General features: G+C 38.5%; 1 protein-coding gene across 1 annotated transcript in view; it reads left to right on the forward strand.

Moving 5' to 3' along the window:
- Positions 1-25455, forward strand: part of b4galt2 (UDP-Gal:betaGlcNAc beta 1,4- galactosyltransferase, polypeptide 2) — a 212861-nt gene that overhangs the window by 16698 nt on the left and 170708 nt on the right. Inside the window, exon 2 of the mRNA XM_005912500.3 lies at positions 10408-11437. Within this exon, the coding sequence (XP_005912562.1) occupies positions 11092-11437 (346 nt within the window). The 5' untranslated portion in view covers positions 10408-11091. The remainder of the gene's footprint in view (positions 1-10407; positions 11438-25455) is intronic.

The following is a 25455-nucleotide window of genomic DNA, read 5'->3' on the forward strand; positions in this document are numbered from 1 at the left end:
AACTGTAAATGTGTTTATGGATGTGTGTAGTGGTGAAAAAGCTCTCTGCTGGAAAAAGTCTTATTCTTTGTTGCATTAAACACTGTTAGAAATGATCAATGGTGGTTGCACTGACGGGAAGATCAAGGCGTGTATACAATACGATCTCATATCCTTAATTTATTTGATATATTCAGCTCAATTACGGCAAATGGACAGAAGTACAGGATGTGGAAGAACTGTTTCTCTTCAGTTATATTTTGGGTTTCAGGTGGTTTACAGTACTGTGCAAAACTCTCCATGACACCCCTCATCTTTATATTTGTATTGTAGGAGCCAGACTTTTTTATCATGTTTAAAATGTTTTGTTTTTGTTGTAGTTTGTTTTGTTTTTTTTCAAATTTGAAGCCACTTCACACTGACCTTTTGAATTATTCATGCATATAAAAGGCACCTAACTCTAGGGATGAATCAGTGTTGTGTCTACACATAACATACATCTTACCAAACAGCCCATTTTAATTTGTATCTTTAGGCACTTTGTTACTAGCAGCCTGTTACAATTTTTCTCCTATTTCTTTAAAAATGGCAGAAAATACCAAAAGTAATTATTGGTACATCTTAGCATTGTGTATCCCAACAAACTATCTGCAGTCGATGAACAGTGAAGAGTGAAAGTTGGTCCATCTACTGTTCACTAAAGCCTCATCAGAAATGGTCTCAGTTGAACGGTGGCTGTCAGGAAGTCATTCGTAAGGAAGGGAAACCAGGAGTAAGGGCCAAGCAATGCCAAATTACATAAAAACTGGACTGAAAATCAGAGTCAACAGATCAAATGGAATAATGAAACCAGATGGGTTATTTTTGCTTGAACTCATCATCAATATATACAGAGGATGTCAGGAGAGAGGTACAAGAGCAAGCGTCTACAGCCATCTATAAAGCATGGTGGAGGCTCGGTCATGAGTTTGGGCTTTGGGCCCTTCAGACAGTGGTGTTGGAGATCTTGTCAAAATTGATGAAAATGTGAATGCAGAAAGTTATCATGAAATTTTTATCCACCATGAAGTATTTGGAAAGTGTCTGATTTGCGACTGCTTCATTTGCCTATTATGACTACAGAAAATACAGAATTCTAAATAAGTAGTGATGTTTTATTATAACAAAAATAATTATTATAGCCACTTTGATGACAAAGAAAATCTTTGCATGTGACAAGAATGTCAGTCTTCTATCTGTTGTCTGCCTCATCAGTTGGTTAAGATGAGTATATAAAATAAACTAAACAAGGCATACAGCCTGATGCTTTAGCAGATGTTCTCAGTGCAGTCTGAGAACATCTGCTAAAGAGCTGGAGACTCATGATGCTGGACGTGTGTGTATCCGCTTGTATGTCTGTCTTTGTAAGAACCACTGTGAACCTTTAAATATTGGGAGTGAGGATCTTTTGGGCTGTACAGTACTTTGTTTTTGTTTTAGGCTAAAGAACTGGTTCTAGGTTTAAAATTAAAGTATTTATGATGGGGTGAGGAGGTGGGTCATGCATTATATCAATAGGTTTTCTAGTACAAACTGTAAATGTCTTTATGGATGTGTGTAGTGGTGAAAAAGCTCTCTGTTGCATTAAACCCTGTTAGAAATGATCAATGGTGATTGCACTGACGGGAAGATCCACGAGTGTATACAATATGATCTCATATCCTTAATTTACTTGATATGTTCAGCTCAGTTATGGCAAATGGACAGAAGTACAGGATGTGGAGAAGAACAATTTATTATTATAGCTTGTTTTCAGTTTTGAAGGACCTTTTGAAAGCCTGAAGAGTTACCACTTTTGCACTACAAAAAATTGCAAGTCTCTCTCCTTGAAAGCAAAACATCAAGAAATAATGGGTAGCTCAGTACTTTATCTGCCCCTGGTGGACAGCTTTTACTTACCCTGTTTCACTGGCCATTCTTCTATGCTTCTTGAAACTTCCATATGTTTTAGCAATTTGAACTTATTTCCATCCTGAGGTACCCTCAAGTATGACTGTCGCTGTAGCTCAGCGTTGAAAACAAATTAAAATAGTTTTTTTTCCACGTTATCTAACAGTGAAGGCAATTCCATGTTGGATTGTGTGTTACTGCTGCACCTCTGAAACACATCTGGTAGGAACACAGCTTGAAGCAATTAGAGGTGTGAGGAAGGCTGAGAGAACAGGTAGAAGTTGTTGCAGTGACAACAGCGGTTGCATGTGTATGAAGAAGAGAACACCCAGGGGTTTTATTATGATTATACAAACATCATGTTGTGGTAAATTATATAAAATCACCACAATCGGGTTGTACTAGTAAAAAAAACTAATCACAGTGGTGTGTTTAAATAGTCCTTTTTTATGATGGGGTGTTGTGCTATGCTTTTTTTATCTTCTTTTATCAACATTGACTCTTTAGTTTTATTTCATAAATATTTTAAACAATGGATTTTGATGTTCATTTGTTAACATGTCACAGAAAATTTGAAGTTTTGTTAACTTTTGGTAACCTACACTTACACCTGACGTGCAAAACGTAGTTAGAAAATAAGTCGTGTTAACTGCTCACTCTTGCACACATGGCCTCGTGCTGTGAGAGCACTCGGGTAAAATGCATGGCTGCATTCTGGAATAACTGACAAGTCGGGATGCTTAGTTTGAAAGAGATATGAAGCGGCATGGCACAGTGAAGACAATCTGCTAAAAGGAACAGACAAACTATCGTGTGAGTCAAAGGAAGAATTTAGATATCCTCTCATTTACACTCAAACCACTCAAACTGACATTTATCAAATCTAAACCCTGCTCTGGACTGATGGGACTAAGTTTGGAAAATCATCACATTTTAGAGTCCCTATACACTTACTTTTGACCCTTCGTTTCTGAATATGGTCTAACTGAGTCTAACTTCAAACCACAAATTTCCCATCGGAGGTGACCAGTGGTTAACGGCGGAGAATAAAAAGCAGCTCTTTCCTCAAAATTCTGAATTGGTGGTTTGTTGTGGCTCTCAACGTTCGGATAAAGACATTCATCTGAAACTGTGCGACAGTGATGTGATGTTTTGTTTCGAGTGATCTCTTCGCATTAAAAGCCCCCTGTTCAGTCAGAGACCATCTCTCCTTCCAGCATATGCTTGGCCTCTACTTGATGAATTATGTACCCTCACAAATTACCAGTCTTGCCACCCGTCTGGCAGCCAATTAAAATTTTAAGATACAGATGTTGTCGACATTCTGCTAGCTTTAGTTGGCACTTCATCTAAATGTGCTTTTTGATATGTGTGTGTAGTGAGTGTGTAACATTTGAAAGAGGAATCCATTACGTTAATGTGACAGAACCGGAAAATTAAAGAAGTCTAGTATCTTGAAATTTCTTTAAAGGCTGCCAACGTTAGTGTAGCCACACAGAAGGTTTTAACCTCGTCTCGTACCCATCCATACATTTTCTTCTGCTCATCCGTGTCGCTGGGGCGATAGTCTAAGCAGACCTGCCCACACCTTCCTCAGAGACACGCTTTCCCCAGCAAGTTGGTTTGTGCCAGCATCTCCTCCTAGTTGGATATGCCCGAAACACCTCACCTAGAACGCATCCTAGTCAGATGCCCATGCCAATCGGGTCCTTTCGATGTGAAGGAATAACGACACTACTCTGAACCCCTCCTAGCTCCTCGCCCTATCTTTCGACACCCACTGTTTCTGTCTGCAGTCTCATTTTTTTTGGTCACTTCCCAGAGCTGAAGCCCATAGATGAGCGAGGAACTTAGATTGACCAGTTAATCAACAGTTTTGCTTTCACACTCAGCTCTCTCTTTACTACAATAGACAGGTGTCTGATATATTACAACTTAATGGCTTGACTACTACAATCCCTGATTCATGTCTATTTTCTCTATTTCTCTAGTTAATCTTACATTCATGTTCCACTCATAATTTCGTTGTACATGTACAATGACACTAAAGGGCTATTCTATTCTATTCTATTGTAAGCATTGCACTGGGCTATAAATGTGTACATGAATAGGTCTCTTACAATGGCAGGCTCAAAAGTGCAATAGCTAAGCTCTACAGTATTATTGAGATGTAAATTTCAGTGCTGCATGTGAAAAGAGTAACAGCTGAGCATATAATTCATAAATTAAAACTATATATATAGTTTATAGTATAGTTTTTGTTTTTAAATGACTACCCACCACTGAGTTTCACACATGCATATACATGCTTGCATGCTTCTACTTCCATATGTGTCCACGGAAGTGCCAGCGCTAAAATGTCAGCTTCAAATTATTTACCCATTTTAAACTGTGTGGATAGGCCAAGTAAAACCAGACTTATGATAATTAATTTACATCAGGCTTTTTCGTGAATACTTTCTTTGAGTCAGGTTTCTTCTGATCCACTGCTCCTCACAAACTTAAGGTTGGAATGGAAGGTGGGGCTACTGCTCATCTGCCTGAGATGATCATATTACTCAGGTACTTCTTTAAAGAAAGGTCAGTTGAGAGAAACGTAGCAAGCAAATATGCTGACGTCTAAATGATTTAGCACCCATGAACTTTATTTTGTACCCCGCGTGAGAGAAAAAGCACTCATGTGTACATTATTTACATTGATCTTTGATAAATGCTGCACAACCCAGAAGAAAACAGAATCTCAATCCTGGCTCCCCAAATCATACAGGTCGAAAACAAAAAGAAATCCTGTGTGAAACTGAACATTCTAGTATATTTGTGCCTACGCTGCCCTTGTTATTTGAAATTGTGGACATGTATAACACAAGCATCTAACATTGTGTCAGTATATGTATATATAACATAAGCTGAAGGAAGGTAGTAGTCTGATTGGCTGCGTATACTGTATATCTAATGAAAAGCAAGTTCTGCTTTATTGTCCCTTAGTAGTTGTAGTATACGGCTCTACTGATTGATACCATAACATAGAATTCAATTTCTGTTATGAATAGGCCATTTGGAAATGGCTTCTGTTACTGTTGCTGACAGGGCTTTTCAAAATACAGTTTATAAAATGCACAATAAAGTGTTACCACCCAGGTGAAACAAGAATTCTGAGGTCTTTATATTCTGATATCAAATCAATCTTCAAACAATGAAGATTCGTGATAGATGGAAAATTCAAAGAATTTAATTTAGTGTTGTAAAACAACACACATTTGGCCTTTTTTTTTAGCAATGAGATCTAATTTGGAACTGCATAAAGTTTGCTGAAAAGTATTAAAGGTTGTTGGAGCTGATATCTGGCGAGGCATAGTGTTAAAAGGGTAGCGTTGTACCAGTGGTCTGTATGTACGTCCATTAATCCATTTTAAGTGACAACGTTCAAAGTTCAGAGAGGCTTCTTATGAAATTAGGAATAATATGAGGGTTCAAACTTGACCAGCCAATGATTGAATCACCAACCTTTCACTTAGTAGATGACCTGCTCCACCTCCTGTCGCAGCAGTGTCTTCCAGCTGTTGTTTATTCACTTATCTTTTAAGCACCAGCCAAAGAGGGTGTTCATAGAAAGAGAGCACTTAAGTTGTACTTGCTTTATTTAAATAACTACCACCTGACCACTTACTCCAATCATAATCATTTAGTTGTACAGTACATTACAAGATGTTATTATCATTGGTACTTATCCATCCATCCACCCACCCATTCATTTATTTTCTTAATCACTTGTACAATTCACGCTTGCAGATAACTGACATTAGCTGAGATACGTTACAACCCAAACAGGTTGCCAGGTTATCATACGTGTAACACAGAGAGACAATCATTCGCACTCACATTCACAGTGACTGCCTATTTAGAATTACTAATTAACCTAACAAGCATGTCTTTGGACTATTGGAGGAAGCATTTAACTCCCATACCTAGTGCATATGATTTAGCCTGTAGTTACACCAGTGAGTGGATATTGTGTTGTTTTTGGAATAAAAAAAAAGTTCTCGAGTCAGGAATGTATTTGCTTTATGATCCAGAGACAACTTTTGGTACTAACATCCAGGCACAATGTGAAAAGTTTTCCCTCTACAAACATTTTAGCAACATCACAGCGGAGGTGTTGGAAGTTCGCTTTTGTTGAACGCATCTCTTAATCCAACAAGCTTACTGTAGCTACACCCTCTTTCAGAGTTGCAGTATCATAATTAATCCACAACCCATTTAACAGTGAGTTGTACTTTCTGCAGCTTCACATAGAGATTAGTGAACCTGCTAATCTCCAGTAAGAGACAAACTGTAATAAAAACTCACCTGTCCTAATCATTGTTTTCATTTCCAATCTCTTTGACTGTCTGTGGCCCATCCCCTCTTTGATTTCATTATAGTAGAATTGGTGATCTTCATATTCCCCTCCTTCTCATCTGCAGTATCTTTCTCAGCCTTGAAACTTAACAGAGATGGAAACAAGCAGTTATATTCTACTTCACATATTTTAACAGCAGTTCTCTGTGGGTTCCTTGGCAGACGTGATATGATCAGGGACTGTTATGAAATTTATTGCTGCTGTTAAAAAGGGAGTTTCAGGGATCCTTGAATAAGCTACACAAACTACATAAAAGATCTATGTCTCTACCTTTATCTGTCTCTTCTCTCTCTGCCTGGTGCATCTCCATACTCTGAGATTTATGAGCTTTAGAGATGTAATTAATTAATTCCTGGTCATCGTATTCCTCCCTAGTTTACATTTACATATTAAATTGAAGGTGAGCACTTTGTCTGCCATCTATACAATCTCTGCTCCCAAAGAGAGAGATAGATAATAAAGGGCTGAGCGGGAGAGACAAGCGCTAAAAAGAGGCTGAAAGACACACATTTCCTCTTTTGATTCGCTCTGCTGACCTTTTTCAAAACAAACTTATACTTCTTTAAAGAAAAGTCAGTTGAGCGAAATGTTAGCAAATAAATAAGCCGATGTCTAGATGGATTTAGCACCCATGGACTTTGTTTTGTACCCCACAAGAGAGCAAAAGCAGTGATGTTTACGCTATCTACATTGATCTTTGATAAATGCTGTGCAGCCGGTCGTCCGTGGGAAAACTAAATCTCAGTCCTGTCTCCCGATTTATTTCTTTTGTTTTGCTGCTGATGATTTTCAGTAGCGCTACACTTGACTCTCAAACACTTTAATACCCGCTCGACACCAGTGGCAACCTTTTTGTCCCTGAGCTCTGCAGCTGAAGCAGAAAATGGGGCAAAAACTCTTCAGTCTGTCTGACTGATTATCTGTCTGACTGCCTGACTGCACGTTTGAAAAATTTACCCCGATACATTACGTGTCGGCCTGTTTAGCCACTGAAGAGCAGCACGACTGGGAAATAAATCCTGGCTCGCACAAGCATTATGGTGTGACTGACATGCAGTGTCCGGGTCCTTCGGTCAGCAGAAATCCATCTCATTAACTGGCAAGTTGCGCACACTCACACATTCGCAGACGCATCATTCAAACACGCACCCTCGAGGCTCAGTCTTGGCAGTTTTAACACTGCTGCCCACAGACAAAAGGCAGCCAGCTTTTTGGACAGGCCACGACCATCAGCTCAGTCACCCAACATGTGTTTAAATTTATTACATTTTGCCTCAAAAGTCAGCATCAGAACGCAGAGTAAAGCAGATGGTACAGCCTCGTACCCAAAGGCTGGAACCTTTGTCAGTTGGACAGGTCATTATTTGAAAATGTTATTTTTCTGGCAGTAAAAGTTTTTCTTGTAGAAAGTTAGAGATCTTTCTTTTTCTTCCATTTTATAGAAAGAGAAAACAGTAGAATTCAAAAGAATACAAACATAAAACTCAACAAAATCAGGTCCTGTTTTAAAAATTGTAGGTCTTTTGCCTAATTCAAAAGCTCTAAATATCCTATGGAACTGTGAGGAGGAGTTAATAGCATACAGCTACCTAACTGCTAAAATACTCACTTAAAAATGATTCTTGGCCCTTGTAAACATGAACCAATAATTTGAGTAAAATGTTACTGAAATATATAAGATCAAGCTTATTTATCCAAATATTTAATCAGTAAAATATACTTGGTATAAGCTTCCCAATCAATTATATTACATTTGATTCCATTTAATGTAACATTTTAATCTGTACTTATGTAAAAAAAAAAAGTTGTTTTGTTTTTACATGTCACCAAAGTACTGTTTAGGGAAACCTAAACATTTTGGAGTGCACACCTGGCATGTCTTTTTTGGATTGAAGCCTTTTTCCAGGAAAGGGTTTTCCTCTTAAGGTCTTTATACACAAGTCACATCATTCAGAGAAACCATTCTGCCTTCCCTGCCTGCCGCCGCATGGATTTTTTACTAGCCATGTGTGCATTCGTCACAGCGTGAAGTGCTCCAACCTCAGCTGAAGTTTGACTGTACAAATTACTGAGTGCTGCACTGTGCTCTGCTTAGTGCAAGCCATTGGAAATAATGGCTTTCAGAGTACAGCAGTGCCTTTGTCATTTCCTGTCTGAAAGCCTCATTAGACTTGAAAGGATTAGTTGCTCAATCAAGAGAAACTCAGTCAGATATGCTGATAATTAATAATTCAGTTAGTTTTGCTTGTAAAAAATGACAACTCATTTGCAAACTGAGAACTTTAGATGTTTTTTTTTTATTATTCAATGTTAAGTAAATGCTGCTGAGTTTTTGTTCAGCTGAAAGAGAATTTCCAAAAGCCATCTTGTGCCTTTGGAAATCACTGTGGTCATTTTTTATTAGAATCATTTCATGACATTTCAGTGACCAGTTAATCACCTTGAATGAAATTGCCTGATTTAAGTTCTGATTTAAACCAATATGCATCTGAGTAAGTAATGACCTGTTTTAATACCACATGTAAGTTTTAAACAGGTTTCTAGACTTGCTGGAAACTTACTGGAAACTTTATTAGGAACACTAGTACTGGTTTGGACTCCCTATTGCCAGTGCAAAAAGCCCATCTGCTTTAATGTTTGATGTGTTGTGTGTTCAGAGATGTTCTCCTGCACGGTTGTAACAATTATTTGAGTTATTCTTTGCTTCCTATCAGCTCAAAGCAGTCTTGCCATTCTCTCTGAACCCTTGTATCAACAAGGCATTTTTGCCAAGACAACTACCAGTCACTGGATATATTCTCTTTTTATTCTCATTTTTCAAAATGTCTATCTACCAAAGTGGTACACGAGTGCATATGCTATGTTGGATTGGATTTTAAAAACTGACATATATGGTCGTCTGGACTTATTTTGTAATTTTGGCTCTGAAAATGGTTGAGGAGTTGGTAATGTGAAGTGCACATGGTAAACTCTAATTGGAGCTTTGTTTCTGTGTCCAGACAGCAGTATGCTGTGAATGCTTTGTGCTACAGTAATGCTTCTCTTCTCTTCTTTACAAAACCTTTTTGTCTTTAGCGCAGATGCTAACATAGTTACAGTCATTTAAAGAGCACTTGTAAAACGGGCCCACCGGACGGATAATTAAAAAGATAAAACCCTCCCGTTTCTTTAAGTGACGTCTTCACTTAAAGATGGTCTTGCTTTCGCTTGTATTTGAAGACAGAGTTGTTAGGACAAGAATAATTTTTCCGGGTATGCAAAACCTCCTCTGATTGTCTAGTGTGTCTGTCTTTTTAACCTGTAGAGAAACTATGAGCCGACGTTCATTCAGAATACCAGCATTCATATACAGATATCTATTACCGCCTCTGTGTTTCCCTCTAATTCTTTTTCTTTTCATCAGAAAGTCTCGTGCCTTTCAGGGTTTTTATCATCATCTTCAACCTCATCTCCTCCTTTTCTCTCATTGATTGGAAAAGCTATAAACCTTCAGTATGATTGGCCTGTGGGAATGCTCTAAGTGCTCCCTCTCTCTCTCCCTCTCTCCTTTTGCTCACATGTTCATTGCATTGTGTATTCCCACTTGCCTTCTCATTCTATCATAAATGCTTTTTAAATCACTTGACTGGAAAATTGACTTGGCATGTCAATTTGGCTGAACCGCCCCAGTCAAGGCTTGGTGTTTGTTTGTGCCTGTAGATGCTTTTATTGTTGATTCTGTTTTTGCCAAATCCCCATGTGTACTTCTTTCTCTGATGAGAGAGAACTCCTAAATTTATTTCACTGCTATTAAACCAGGCATTTCGAATACGAACAAGGTCACAGAATACTGAAAATGCCAGCGGAAGATCGATGATGCCCAGTTTGATTTTATGCAGCAAATGGTACAAAAAGTCACTGCACGGAGTCGAAATGCACAGCTTCAATTAATAACACTTCACCTGTTCCTGTTTAAATAAGAAGCCAAAATATTAATGTTATTTAACAGCACAAAGCCATTATTTTAATGAAAAAAGATTTATTAGTGTAATTAAAATGAACTTAAGATGATTTGGCTTCATCCTAAAGTATTTCTTTCTTATCTAACTTCTATCTTCCAGGTCGCTGAGGCTTTCCACATTTAACGCTGCGAGACTAAAGAGGACCGTGTTCACCATCCAACAAAGTCTGATGGACCCGTGAGCAGACATGTGAGAAGAGATCGACCCAACAGACATGTCAGCTGACGCTTTACACTTTTCTTCTTTACAACGATGAACATCTGAGCCATCTCTGGTATCGGCACATATTTAGAGCTTTGCAGCACTAGCTACTGAAGTGGACTGCCTTTTAATTCTGGCATCAGCCATAGTTTGATACTTTGATGATGGCCAACTAAACCCTTTACCACATTTTCATATGAGTATGTTCACAAAGCCACCTTATTTTGTAGTTTAAATTGATCTATCCATGCTTTTCACCAGGCTCGAGGAGTGCTGTGATAAATAGAAACTATAGCATTTAGTACTTTTTGTCATGCAGGGAATCTCAGGACACGCCAGAAACAAGCTGGCTGATCACATTTTGGGAAAAGCAGGCGTAGGTGATGGTGTACCTTGCCCATTCTCATCAGTAATCCCATGACCCCTGCTGAAGTCAGATCGTTGAGTATGAAATAACCTAATCAGAGATCTAACAGTAGCCTGATTTTACCCACATGTCCGTCAGGATGAGCGCATGCCCCTAACCTGGCCACGTCAGCGTTGTCGTGGCTGGCCGCCGCAGGACAGTCGTCTTCCTCTGCCATGACCCGGCTGATGTTGGGCCGGACTCTGGAGCGCATCTGTAAAGGCGTGCTGCTGCTCTGCCTGCTCCATTTCCTCATCATGATGATCCTGTACTTCGATGTGTACTCGCAGCGCTTCGACCTCTTCAGTCGCTTTAACAATGGCCGCAACGGATCCAGGAGCAATGTTAGTGGGGCAGGGAGTGGACATCATTATTACTATTACAACCTCTCCAGGCCCAACGCCACATTAGCCAGCTACCTGGCCACAGGCGAGCAGCTGGTGCCAAGTGTGCAGCCGGAGAACACTCAGACACCGTCTCCCAAACCACTGCCACCATGTCCTGAAAGCCCGCCTGGCCTTGGTGAGTAATAATGTCACAGACTTCTCCTACATTTCCCTCGCTTTTTTCCAATTCTTTTGTAGTTACAATAACGAGTTGTTTTCACCCCAGAACACACACACACACACACACACACACACACACTCACCCTTAATATGTTTTCACAGATTTTCTGATTGGTCAGTGTAGTCGCTCCTCACATGTGCATTATGTACAAACAGGTAGATTTTTTGTCTTTATTGTCAAGCTGTTGGCGGTGACTTTAAATATGGTGGAGCTACCCGGGAGAAATTTCACAGTTGCCTTTCACAAAAATGTGAGATTTAAAACATTCCTGTCTGTAGTTGTGTTTGTCTGTGACACTTCCTCTTGGGAGGCGAAACCATGGGCGCAGCAGCAGTCTGCCGATTCTACTTTATCTGGCCTGTCTTTGTCATGTAGCCAGCAAGCTAACTGTAGATAGACAGGATTCTGCATATATCAGGGGGATGTCGATGACACGAACAGATGTGAAGCAGACGTCTGTGTGCATCTCTGTTTGATCTGACTTTTAATGCAAAATGAATCTTTTGAAGATGTGAATTTTTTGCCTGAGAACAACAAAGATTTCATGATCATATTTTCTAGGAGAAGCTTTTCCCTTGTAACTCCTGCTTCTAATATAATATGTGTGGACTAGCATTTAGCTTTTGTTGTGCTTACACTGTACTCTTCAGCTCCTATTACAACTCATTTTAGCTCAAGTCAGATCTAAGTTATGGTGTACACAAGTTTGAGGTTTAATTTTCTGCTTTTGCACTTCTTTAGCTTTTTCTGATAATACGTAGCTTATTTATTTATTCTTCATCCAGTTTGCTTGTACTGTATACCGAGTAATTGTATAACTAAACCAGGAGGATTTGCACATCATTCATTAGAGTAACGTTAGATGCAGATGTAGTTAGATGAGCCTTCGATCAGAGCTTAAAGCTGTGTAGGTACTACTTTATATTCTGTAAATAAATGCATCTCCAATTAGCAAAAGAGCAAGTGTAACCATAATTTTGTTTTTCTGGGTCAGCCTGCAACATAAAATGGATTTAATGTCAACAATTTACAATGTGGTATTTCAACCTTATAGACTCACAGTGGAGCTATTAATTCATGCAGTGAGACACGTGAGCTGACACAAACACAAACACACAGCAGCACAGATGAAAGCGGAGGGTGCAGGATCAGTTTTAAAAGAGTCCTGCATTTTTTTAGTTGTTTAGTGTTCTTAGTGTTATAATAAAAATGTTCATATAATATATAAAGTAGTAATGTTTCTTGTAAGGCAACAAAAAAATAAATGTGTTAGAAAAAGAATGTGGGCTGGCTCACCACCCTGAAACTTAAAAACAAAGGAAAGGCTCTATTTTAACATTATTTTAACCCGATTTACTCAACCTAGTTAGTTGCTTTGGTTTCTTATGGCTCAGTCACATTAGAGTTAAAACAGAGGGGCGGGCTCCTTGCGAGAACAAATTACTGTTTGCCTGGTGGTTACATTAAATGTTTCTGCTGTCAAAGACTAAATGCAAGTACTTGTAGTGATTGCACAAGTGGTGGGAGGTAACCAGTCACATAACAACCGTGGTCTGGTGACTGGTCGGACTGTCTGCAGTCATTTTCAGACAGGTTGTCTAAGGTTTGCAAATGTATTTCTATAAATATCGACAGGTTGCCAGCACTTTGCAGTCGATCTGAATCAGTGTGAACCGATGTGAACAACCTGTCTGCGATCTGTCCGTCTGCGATAGAGGACTGGACTGGTTGCCAACTATCTGTATGTCATTTTGTAGTTGAATCTCTATGAAATGTGAATTTCTGTGTATGTACATAGCAAGTGGTTTGCTACAGCCACAGACTTGTAATTTTTGCAGATTTGTCATAGTTAATTGCTACCTTGATGCCGTTTAAATGCAAACTGATAGCAGACTGACTGCCATAGTCATTTTCTCCATTTTTAGAGCAGCTATTTCAAAGCTAACATGAGACCTTCATTGAAAACATGGTTACAGTAATTTTTTGTCATGTTGAGATCATAAACCACTGTTTTCTCTAGTGTAACTGCAGAATTATCCATCTAAAAAAAAACAGAATTTAAAAGTTAAAAAAAGAAAACTGAAACTCAGTGAAGACATCGTCTGATGGGGAGACGGCTTCTTGGTTCCCAACCTTCTGACTTGCATATCAGTGAATTCGGTTTAGAGCCAGTATGTTTTTTAGGAGACTGGCCGGGTTGCCCTGTGAATGCACCGTGGGACTGTAAACAGTGTGGACTTTGTACGACTTCCCATCGTCAGCAAAAGGATTTTAAGACACACATGCACACACACGGAGGCAGTAACGCTTAGACGAATAACTTTGGGAATAGGTGGAAAATATTCGATATGTATGTAAAACAAGCTGCACACAGGGCACCTTCACTTGCTTACACACACATATCATCATTATGTATCCACCCAACAAATCTGAGGTCGATAGAGTCACACTAAGCCTGGGGTTCACTAAATCCATAATTACATAGTGGTCACACACTTACTTCACACACACACACACACACACACACACACACACACACACACACACACACACACACACACACACCCTTTCATGAATACTTACTGATAAATAGAGCTCAGGAAGGAACTCCGACTGTCATTATTTCACATTAGCTAAAGTAGGCTTGACCTGCGATCTGCGTGCTGCTTATCTCAGCATCATTCAGTTCATCCTAATGAGTCAAAACAAAAACTCGCCTTGTAATCGGAAGGTTGCCGGTTCGAGCCCCGGCTTGGACAGTCTCGGTCGTTGTGTCCTTGGCGCAAGACACTTCACCCGTTGCCTACTGGTGGTGGTCAGAGGGCCCGGTGGCACCAGTGTCCGGCAGCCTCGCCTCTGTCAGTGCGCCCCAGGGTGGCTGTGGCTACAATGTAGCTTGCCATCACCAGTGTGAATGTGTGTGTGAATGGGTGGATGACTGGATGTGTAAAGCGCTTTGGGGTCCTTAGGGACTAGTAAAGAGCTATGCAAATACAGGCCATTTACCATTACTTTAAAGTCTCTTTCCTTTCAAAAAGAGAAGAAGGACTAATTGTTGTGCCGGTTGTTGGATGTTTGTTCCTCACTTTCCAGTTTGTTACAGCAACATTTCTTTAAAATCATCATCAGAAAGAAAACTTTCATTGTGCTGAAAGTCAGTCTCAGTTTAAGTGCGTTTATGTGTCTTTTCTTTCTTTGCATATTTGTTACACTTGTTTCTGATCGTCAGCCTCTATCCTCTATCATTCTCTGTATTATTGTTGGGTCTTTACCTTACAATATAAAGGGCCTAGAGGCAACTGTTGTTGGGATTTGATGCAACATAAATTACATTTAATTGAAATCAACCACATTTTAAGTTTAAATATAAGTTTTTAAAAAAGCTATGATCTGAAATACATCACTGTGACAAGTATTCAAAAAAGAAATCAGGAAGTGGGTCAACCCTTTTTTTGCAGCACTCTGTTCATACAGTAAAAACAGACTTTTCCAGCAGTTTTTAAGTTGAGAATCTTTTTTTTCTTCATAGTTCAGTGAGGGAGAAAGAGTAGGTGGACTTTTTAAATATTTGCCTTGAAATGAAAATGTGTTATTTGATATTACTCTTTTAAACTTGCTGTCTTTCATGTGGTTTAAGTTAAGCCTGCAGTTCAGAGAAAGGTAAAAAAAAAGTTTAGTTTTTGCTCTAAACTTTGAATGGAAGCAGTTGGTTTTCACTTTATGCAAACTCTTTATTTTTAATTCTGTTGTAATCGATGTATGTTTTTATCAGGCGTATATTTATTATAATTGTGAGTTAAGCATTGGCAGTTTTAGACTGTGCACATAGTCACAACACAAAAATTAACATTGAACAATGACTAAATGTATAGAGACAGTTTAATTAGGGAATTATGTCACTTTCAAGTAGTGCCGGCTGCACCCTTTTCTTCCAGGAAACATCTGAGGTGATAGTTTGGATTATTTCGTCCTCCTGAGTTGCTGCAGCCACACAATCCTGTATTCTTTGGCACATATAGTCAACAAATATATATATATATATATATGAGGTTAATATACAACCTTGTATATTTATATTTCTTTTGTTAAAACAAACCCTCAAAACATCTTCTGGTAAAATAAAAAAACATGTCTCTTTTTCTTTCCCACCTGTTCCATTTGTAAATGAGCTTAGTAAACGTAATCCCTCGTGAACAGTGGGGGGTAGAGGAGTGAACATCTTTCTATTTTTTTCACTGATTGCTTTTCTCATTTGATAATGAGGTTGGTAACGTGCTTTGAAATTGGGAGTGAGAGATGAAGCTGTCAGGCTGATTTGTCTGAAGCTGAGGTTTGCTGATTCCATTATTTGGCCTGGAATTGGCTGTCACTGACACTGGATTTGGCATTCATACCAGGCACAGGTGTACTCTTGTAGCTTATCTCTGCCTTTTCTCAGTGATGAAGTGGCTGCCTTGGGGCTGTAATGAGCAGGAAGGCATAGAAAGACTGAGCGAGTCTGTTTTTCAGTCACAGGTGCACAGAAAGCGTGAGAGTGATCTCTGATGGCGGTATGATGGTTTGTATGAAGTACGACAGAAAGAGAGGCGGGATGGACTGAAGGAAGGAACAGCAGGTGGAGAGGTGAGGGGGGTGTAGAGCGAGAAAGGGAGATGTTGGACAGTGGTATATACAAACACACACACACACACACACACACACACACACACACACACACACACACACACACACACACACACACAAACTCACATAGAAAGTGAGTGAAAAGGGGGGAGAAACAAACAAGCAAGTCCTTGGCTGTCCCACAACACCAGCTGACAGGTGCTTCCTGTATGAGTGGCTAGCATCCACAGTTTATATCCTGAATGTGTGCGTTTCTGTTTGTGGCCATGTGTTTGTGTTTATTAGTGTTAGCTGGCTTGTGGATTTGCAAACCACCAGTTCCTTATGAAAATTCTTATATAGATATTAAGAAAATACAGATTAAGGAGTTCATGTTTGTCACTTAAAAGCAATTTCTCTGTAAAAAGGAAGAAAAAATATGTGTCTATAATATGAAAATCACAAACACTGTTTTTTAGTTCACATGCAGTTTTGGTTTTGAGTGCGAGTACCTGAGTGTAAGTGAGGGCTGATGGTGAGCTAACTTTAATTCTTGTCTGTATCGTTTTAGGGTCCTTACTTAAAGCACCTTGAGATGACTGTTGTTGTGATTTGGCACAAAAAAACAAGTCAGTCAGGTTTTATGTCTACAACATGTATGCTACTTGGTCCACTGATGCCTGGTCTGTTATTTGAGCCTGTTGCTATGTGGTAACTATGCAATGTGATAATTTCATGTGATGCACACGTCATGTTGCCGTCAGGATATTAAAGTGACACCATCTCACTATACGTGTTACAGGTGACTAAATCCTAAAGTCTCTGGTAATTGGCTAGAATTTCAATAGACTGAAATATGACATCTGACAGATTAGTAGGAGTTAACCTGAAACTTGGAGGCTGTATGTAAGTGATGGTTGTGTAAATGAGGCTGAATGTATTTACACTAAATGCATTTTTTAAATTTGTAATTATGATTTTTTTTATAATAACAAAATTTAATAATTAATTAATATTTTTATTTATATTTAAGATAACTTTATGGTCTTGTGCTGCATTTAGTTTTCTATTTTTACTGCTTTTAAATGCTCTTTTCTTCTTCTTTTTCTGTTGCTTCTTCTTGATTATTTGATGACAGACTAGCCTCACATTTGTGTCAGGTGTCTTTTCGCTGCATATTGATATGCACTGTCACGTTTTTAGTTTTGATTTGTGGGTTTTAAATTCCGTATGCATTTTTCTCTGTGCGCAAGTTAAGTTCAGACAAGTCCATGTATGTGAATTCTCCTCACTTCCCTGCATTTATTCCTGCTATTACTCATGATGTCCCATGTACAAGACATGAGGATGCTTGAGCACACACCCAGACCACACACACATGCACTGGGAGCTCAATGGGAGGTTAAAAGCTATTTCCCAGGTCTTGTTTTAATTGGATGCTCCATTGGGTTTTTTCAATCAAATGTAATTAGTAGGAATTAGCCATCTACTTGAGTTGCAGTTGTCCACCAAGACATAAATACTAAAGTCACTAAAATCTGCACTGTTAGCATCATAAACGTACAAATACAGACATTTCACTATGTCTTCCATGAGGTAGGTGATTTAGTATTTAATGGCATACCAGAATTGTAGGGGTGTTGTCTAGCAACGGGTTTCTGGATATTGGTCAGACCATTAAGAAGGGTGGATCAAGGACATTGGTACCAATACTTGCTACGTTTAATCAGTGTATGTGGATGTAATTAATAGTTCTTTCATTTTTCTTCCACAGTTTTCTTAGTTTCTCCTCATTTTTGTTCTATTTTAATGGTTTAGGTTACGTCAATAAGTTTTAATGCTTGTTTTTGTTCTTATTTATGCATTATGTTGTCAAAAAACCTGTTCTTTCTTCTTTAAATGCTTTGTTTCTCTACGTTGTAATTTCCACATCTGTCATGCTATTGCGTCTCACTTTCTAACACCCTCCATGCTTACGCCACGTTTTTCAGTTTTTACTTGTCACATGACTAGAAAATCCATTTAAAAATTGAGAAAATATATTCATTTGTTAATCATTTTTATAGTTCCTTGTGCTGCATGTTGCCAGACAGCCGGAAAAGAGAAAGACCCCAGCGAAGAGTCATGGATGTAGGGAAGGAAGATATGCAGAGGGTTGGTGTGACAGAAGAGGGATAGTGTGAGATTAAGGCAGGTGGTCCACTGTGGCAACCGCTAAAGGGAGCAGCTGAAAGAGAGGACGTAGGTTAGCTCATGTACCTCGTCTTAGTGTCTACAAGTACAGGGGGTTGCTCTATTTGATATGCAAGTTAGTGCAAAAAAAGCTGTGAATCACTGAGCTGCTTAATGTACAAAGACTAATGTAAAAGTGCTAAATATAAGCAGAAATCCTAGGACGGTTGCATTTGATTCATTTAGTTGCTGTTAACTAAGCAGGACATTTTTGAAGGCTGGGACAAGGATCATCTAACTGAGACCTTGCCTTTATATATTCTGCATCTGAATGGGATGATTCTTTGATGTGTCATAGCTGAAGAGTTTTGGGCATATCCTACGGAGAGGAGGCTCTGGGACAGACCCAGGATACACTGGAGAGATTCCCAGCTGACTTGGGAATGCCTTGGTGTCTGGATGATTTGGAGGAGAGGCTGGGGAGAGGATAGTTAGTGCATATAACCCTCTGAAGTTCTTTGCTTAATTTACCCCATCAAAATGAAATAAATGTAAAATGTTTTCCATTTGCTTTGTAAATAACAATTATTAAACAGCCTCAGGAAAGAACATGTTATTGCCTATTATATTCATACTGATTCGTTTTGAATGGTGAGATGTGATCTGTACACCAAAAGGCTGGATCACTAGATCTGCTAATGATGGAAAAATGCAGAAATTGAAGATTTTTCCATTCAAATTCTTGAGCATCAACCCAAACATTAACAGTTAAACATTGAGACACTATATTAATTTGTGTAAAAAAGTTAGAAATAGGGTTAACCCACATCAGACCTCTGCTGTGGTCATAGGAATGCCACCACCTTTGTACCCAGTGTCTGCTCCCTCTACAGAAGACATGTTAGAGAGATTCAGGAGATCCTTGAAGTATTCCTTCCACTGGCCAACTGTATCACACTGAGGTCAACAGCCCACTATGTCCACGACTCTTTACTCTGCTCTGCAGTACAGCTACAGAGACTCTACAGAGAACATGGCTTAGATGATGTGGAATTGTATATGTAATTTGAAACACTGATTAGACGAATGCTGGTTACATCCAGCGGAGAATGCTTACATGTGTTTGTATGCATGAAATAAAAAAGATGTAAAATATAGATAAGCACTATTGTATAAGCTTGAACATGCAAAAATGCAAGATTAAGCATATTTATAATAACTGACAAGCTTGAACTGTTTGCAGAAACAAATACATTTGTACATTATGCAGACCCCCTTTCCCACTTCTGAACCACAAATGCTTATTTTATTCATAGCCAGCGAGTAATTCCAACAGAATGACATGTCCCTTGTAACTTTGACTTATGTATGTCCACTGTGGGGAAAGCCCATCAGGCAAGCTTGAATAATTTTTCACCCTCCCTCATTTTTTTAAGGCCAGGCTTGAATCCAGGGAGGTCCTTATGCCCTTACCTTCCTGCTGCTCAGTGAACAGTGGGTTTGTAGCACAGCATGTTTTATTACCTTTCTCCTACATTTTTAATGGAGGGTTTAAATAGAAATGCTTAGGTTTAGAACAATGTGTTAGCACAGTCAGTGGAGCTCTGGAAACAAACATTATGTTTTTAAGTAAACCTTGCAGGGAGACAAAATTATTTTATAGTAGACAATTTGATCTGACCTCTGAGGCAAACAAAAGATATGAAAGAACCCATGAAATGAATAATTCTCCATACGTCATCATCCTTTGGATTAAAAGGAAGAGGAAATAATAGACTCAAAGTTCCTTCTGATTGGTCGTTCTTGGCTCTTCACATGTTTATGTTAAGGTGACTGTAACATCATGCCCAAAGCATGTTTGGAGGAGTCATGGAGACTACACAGAAAAGAAGTGTAGATGGTGAATGTGACACCAAAAGCATTGGGTAAAACCGACACATTATCCTGAATTTTCCAAATTTGAGCTTGACGTGTACACCAATTGAGGTGTGTTTTTGCAAAAAATTTGTCCTCGTATAATGCACTGTGGAAAAAAACGGAGTTTACATCAAGCAATGATGAACTGGTGTCTGATTTTAATAAACCATTCGTAAGAGAAAGCGACAACAGGGAGAATTTTATAGTTTGATCCAGGAGTTGAAGGTGTATCATGATTGCTTTTGTGCATATTTTAAAATGTCAGTTGAGCAGTTTAAGCTCTTGTTGGAAGAACTGGGACCATATCTGAAGAAGCAGAGAAACCATTTCAAAGAGCCAATTGCGAGCCGTTCTGTGACACAACAACAATCAAATGTTTCGCCATGTTGGACGCTTTAATTGTGCTCCGCTGCAAACTGAAAAAATAAATCTCGGAAATTCGTCCTGCGTAAATATGCATTCAGTGTGAACAGCTGCATTAATAGGAGAAAAAGGGGAGTCTGAGAAATATTTTTAACAAATGTAATATTTGCACAGATTTTACACATCTGGTGTGTAAAGGCCTTTATTGTGATGCTGGCGATTGGATAACTTGTTTTAAGCTTTAAAATGTTGAGACAGGTGATTCAGGAGATTTTTTCTTCTTCTTTCTCTTTTTAAGTTCCCTTTCTCACTGTCCCTCTTCCCTTCTGTTTTTCTTTTCCTTCATCTTTCTTTCTCCCTTTCCTATCCCCCAGTCATGTCTGTCCCATCTGTAACAACTGAAAATAAATTAATAAATAATAACAACAAAGGTCGATCAAATGGACCAAGGCCGTGATGATCCATTTGGCAAAGTAAATCCATTGGGTATCCTTGTTGGTCTTCAGACTACAATTCTGACGGCTAAAGAACTAAATGGGACAGGCAAAAAAAAAAAAAAAAAAAAAAAAGCTTTAAAATGTTATAGTTAACAGCCATGTGGTGTTCCTCTGCTTTTCCCCGTGTCATTTTCCCTTATTAAAGGATTGATAATGTTATGACGTTGCTACACTGAACACTTCTAGATTTATTTTTGTAACACTAGCAAGAGTTGCCTCGAGGTTAAGACTGTTTTTTCTTTTTTTTCTCTGGTCTGTTCCATCAGCATTAGATCTATAAGGTTGCACAGAAGCCCGTGCACCACCTGCTTTCATAAGGTGGTTTTAAAAAGCTGCAGAATTTTATTGCATTTTTATTGTATTTTTCTTGAGTCACATGAATCGTTGCTTTTGGATGGTTTGTTGAATTTTTATGCAGCAAGGTTCTGATAGGGAAATTATTTTGTTTGTTTCTCTGTAGCCTGCAGTGAACTATCAGGCAGACAAACAAAGGTGCGGGTTTCCAAAGACTTAGTTTCACTCAAACTTGACTCACTCAAAGCTGGAAAATCAGCACAAAGAAACATTATCATCATCATCATCATCATTAACATTAACATCTGAAAATAAGACACTGTGTCACAGAGAAGCAATTCCAGTCATCATAATACGGAGTTTAGTGTCTACTAATTAAGCTATTATAGCCCTCAGTGGATTTTATAAAAAAAAAAATGAAATGGGCTGTAAAAAAAAAGTTGTTAGTGCGTGGGTGTTTTTTTTTGTTTTGTTTTATTCTTTGTTTTCCTTTTTGTAAAAGTTATTCTGTCAAAAATAGGAAACAAGGAAACAGTGGGAAAAGAAATAATGCGATGGCTGATGATGTGTGAAAGGGCTGCAAGGCATTGTTGGTATTGATTTTCTTTTCTGTAAATTGCATTTTTCTCAAAGACAATGAATGACTTCAGTGTGATGTCAGGATGGATGGTTGCATTTGGGTAAAGATGGAATAGGTTTTAAATCTATTGATACCAATTCAGTTCAATTTTATTTATCTTGCACCAAATCACGAAACCAACAGCTGCCTCAAGACACTTTAAGATAAAGACCCTACAATAAAGAAACCGAAACAATCAAATGACCCCTTTTAAAAGCACTTAGCGACAGTGGGAAGGAAAAACTCTTTTTTAACAGGAAGAAACTTCTGGCGGGAGTCTTTCAAAATGCAGATCACATCTGGATAATAGGGTGAAGAGTTTAGGTATATGCAGAGTCCTTCCAAAACTAAGCCTTGCAACTCTGCATCCATCTTGTTAACAGCTATATCTGTAATGTCAGTGGTCAGAGGGACTCTTACATGTACAGAATTAAGAGTCAGGAAAGGTTTGGCAATCTTGCCAAAGAGATATGGGTTAAAAAGACGTAAGTTATACTACTACTGTAAATGTGCACAATTTCAGGACATAAAAGCTTCATTCAGGCTCATTCTACAGTGACATTTCATTCACAAAGCCCTTTATGGAAACAATAAGCCAAAAAAAGTACACTTGCCTTCAACTTCAGTATAATAACAAGTAGAAATGCCTTTAAAACATATGAAATTGAACTTCATCAGTATGTATGTATCAGTGCAGCTGATTAGATCATACGTTTCTTGGTTTGGCTGCTGATTGGCTCTTTGGAGACAGGTTTTTTTCATCAAAGAGTTTAATTTCTATTCAGTATTTTATGAGAGCCTTATCCCTCTCATATAATATCGCTAGTACAACACGTTTTGGTTCAAACATATATAGATGTTACCATCAAATGGTCTTTTATAAACTGTTCATTTTAAGCTCTTTCACATACAAGGTTTCTCACTGAGCATACAGACAGTGCTCTATGGTCTGCTTTGCTGTCACAACAACAGAGAGGTTAATATGATTAAAACCCATTATTTAGTTGTCTGATTTGCACCAGAGTGTAACAGGTGACAAATTGAACTGGAAAATTCACTGGAATTTATATTCCACCAAACTAGGTGATAAGCTTTGATCATCAAAACGTAAAAGTTTAAAACAACCTCTGCAAAAAAAGTTCAATATACTTATCCTCGAACTCTCTTAAAATTTTTACTCTTCTGTGTTTACTCATTTGCAGTCGCCAAGTCTAATTACATTGCGCTACCTCTTATTGACAAAAAATGGCAGGGAGTAGTTAATGCCAACCGCATTTTCGTGCGACTTTGTGTTTACTTAAACCGTTGAACCTTTTAAAACCTGAAAATACGATTAGAGAACAACCTCGAGGTTGTCTTGTGTTTCCTCGGCTATCGCTGTGTTCATTAGGGAAAGAAATAACATCAGTCGAGTGAGGAAGGAAAACTGCCTGTTTTCCTCAGTGGTTTCAATCAAGCCAATAAACAAGGCTGGTCCCTTCAGAAACATATTGCTATGCACTCCCACACAGCCAGGAAGCTAACGCAGCCATGGCCGTGGAGGCAAAGGGCTCTTGACAACATAATGACTGCCATAACTTCATTAAAATGGCCCTGCTTCCGTTCCTCTGTGCCATTCATGTTTTTTTCCACAGGACCGTTTGAGTTTCATCCGCATGTGGATGCACAATTTATTTTCACTATCCAGTTCTGTCTCTTCATCGGTCTAACTCCATATTTGTTTTTGACTTCCCTATTTTCCTGTCATTATTTTTCTGTCTCTGTCCTGTTTTTCTGATTTAAAACACGAGATAGTTTTTGGGCTTTTATACAGTAAAATGCAAGCTGAGCCTCACCTGCTTTGAACGGTGTAACAATGACAGCTTGACTGTCTCAGCACGCTCATCACCCGCAAAGATCTGTTTAATTAACAGAGGGCAGTATCACAATTGGTGCTTTACCTACATGCAAGAATCAGACCAGGAAACGTGATGTGTAGCGAGTGAACTACACCGGTGGATTAGTCACCTCGTGCTTGAACTGCCGGTTTCAGGTAAGTGTCTATTGACAGGGATAAATAGCTAAAGGACAATAAATGCTTTTATGATGAGAGATTCGAGACTGCACAAATAACACCTGTGGTTTACACTGATTTCCATTACACTGCTGTGACCAGTGACTGTAGGTGCAGAAATAAGCTTTGTTGTATTTATATTTAATCTGATTTAATCTAATCTGATGTTAAATCCCTTGATGGGTTGGCAACACCATATCTTGGTTATGATCTGCTGACCTCTGTGTTCCAAAGACTAGACTGAAGAACAGGGGGGAGTGAGCTTTCTCATCTATAACCCTCTAAACTGTGGAATGAGTTGTTTTTCTCGTGGTTTCCACTTTGCACATTTGTAAACTATCCTTAAAACTCATTTTTATTCTGTCTTTCAACCCAGAGTGAGACTTGTAGGAATTCAGGCTTTTATATGTATTTTTGTTATTTGTTAGGATAATTTTATCAATGCACATGGGCATGGGTCTTTTAATTTAAAATGTAACCCACTTTTTATATACATAACTTGTTAAAAGTGATTTATAAATAATATTGGAGAAATTAATTCAAAGAATGAATTCAAATAATTACCGAGGAGAAAATAAATGTGCATTATGTAATTGTTTAGACCGTGCAGTATATCAAGGAAAACGATCTCCATGGTAATATTTGTTTGGGTTGTAGAAAGTTGCACATTTTCACAGTTTATCACATTTTCTAGAACAAACACTCTAAGATAAACATTAAATGACTGTTAAAATTATTTTACACCAAACTGCAAAAGGCACCAATAAAAACGTGCAGAAACAAAATCGACTGTGCAGTAGAAAGCCGCAGATTATTTTTCAGTATAGTGTGCTTGTCAACAGGCGGATCTGTTTTGCGTCTGTGTATGTTTATACTAAATGTTGTGTTACCGCCGTACGTCTGTCTTTGTGCTCTCACATTATACTGTATGCTGCATGTGTTTGTAGTGTTGGCGTGGTAATGAAATGCCTCCTCTCATCTCAGTTCTCCCAGTTCAGAATGACTATTAAGGTATGTGTGCTCTAACAAGCAAGCTCTCCAAGTGATAAATGACAAAACACGCTGCCTCCACACTGCTGTCATCTGGTAAAACACGGTCGGTTATTCTCTGTCACACACAATCACAAACACACAAACACACTCGAGCTCACTGCTCACCTTCTCTCTCTCAATATCTCACTCAATTATTTCTTTCTCACCTGCCTCATTTTGCTTTTCTCCCTCAGATGTTGGACTGTTTCTATCACTCACATGTCTGCAAAAACAGCAAAATATAATAAATAAAGAAGATGAAACGAAAAGTAATATGAATATGGTTCTTCAGAAGAAAACAAATTATTAAGGGAACAAATAAATAAAACATAAAAGCATTTAACATAAAGAATAGAAAACAGATGGTGGATGGCAGTGACAGTTTGGGGTCTACGTGAAGTCAATGAATAAACTGCAGAAAATG

The sequence above is a fragment of the Haplochromis burtoni genome, unplaced genomic scaffold (genome assembly GCF_018398535.1).
Source record: "Haplochromis burtoni strain Fernald_Lab_line unplaced genomic scaffold, NCSU_Asbu1 Contig_3, whole genome shotgun sequence".
NCBI classification, from domain to species: Eukaryota; Metazoa; Chordata; class Actinopteri; order Cichliformes; family Cichlidae; genus Haplochromis; species Haplochromis burtoni.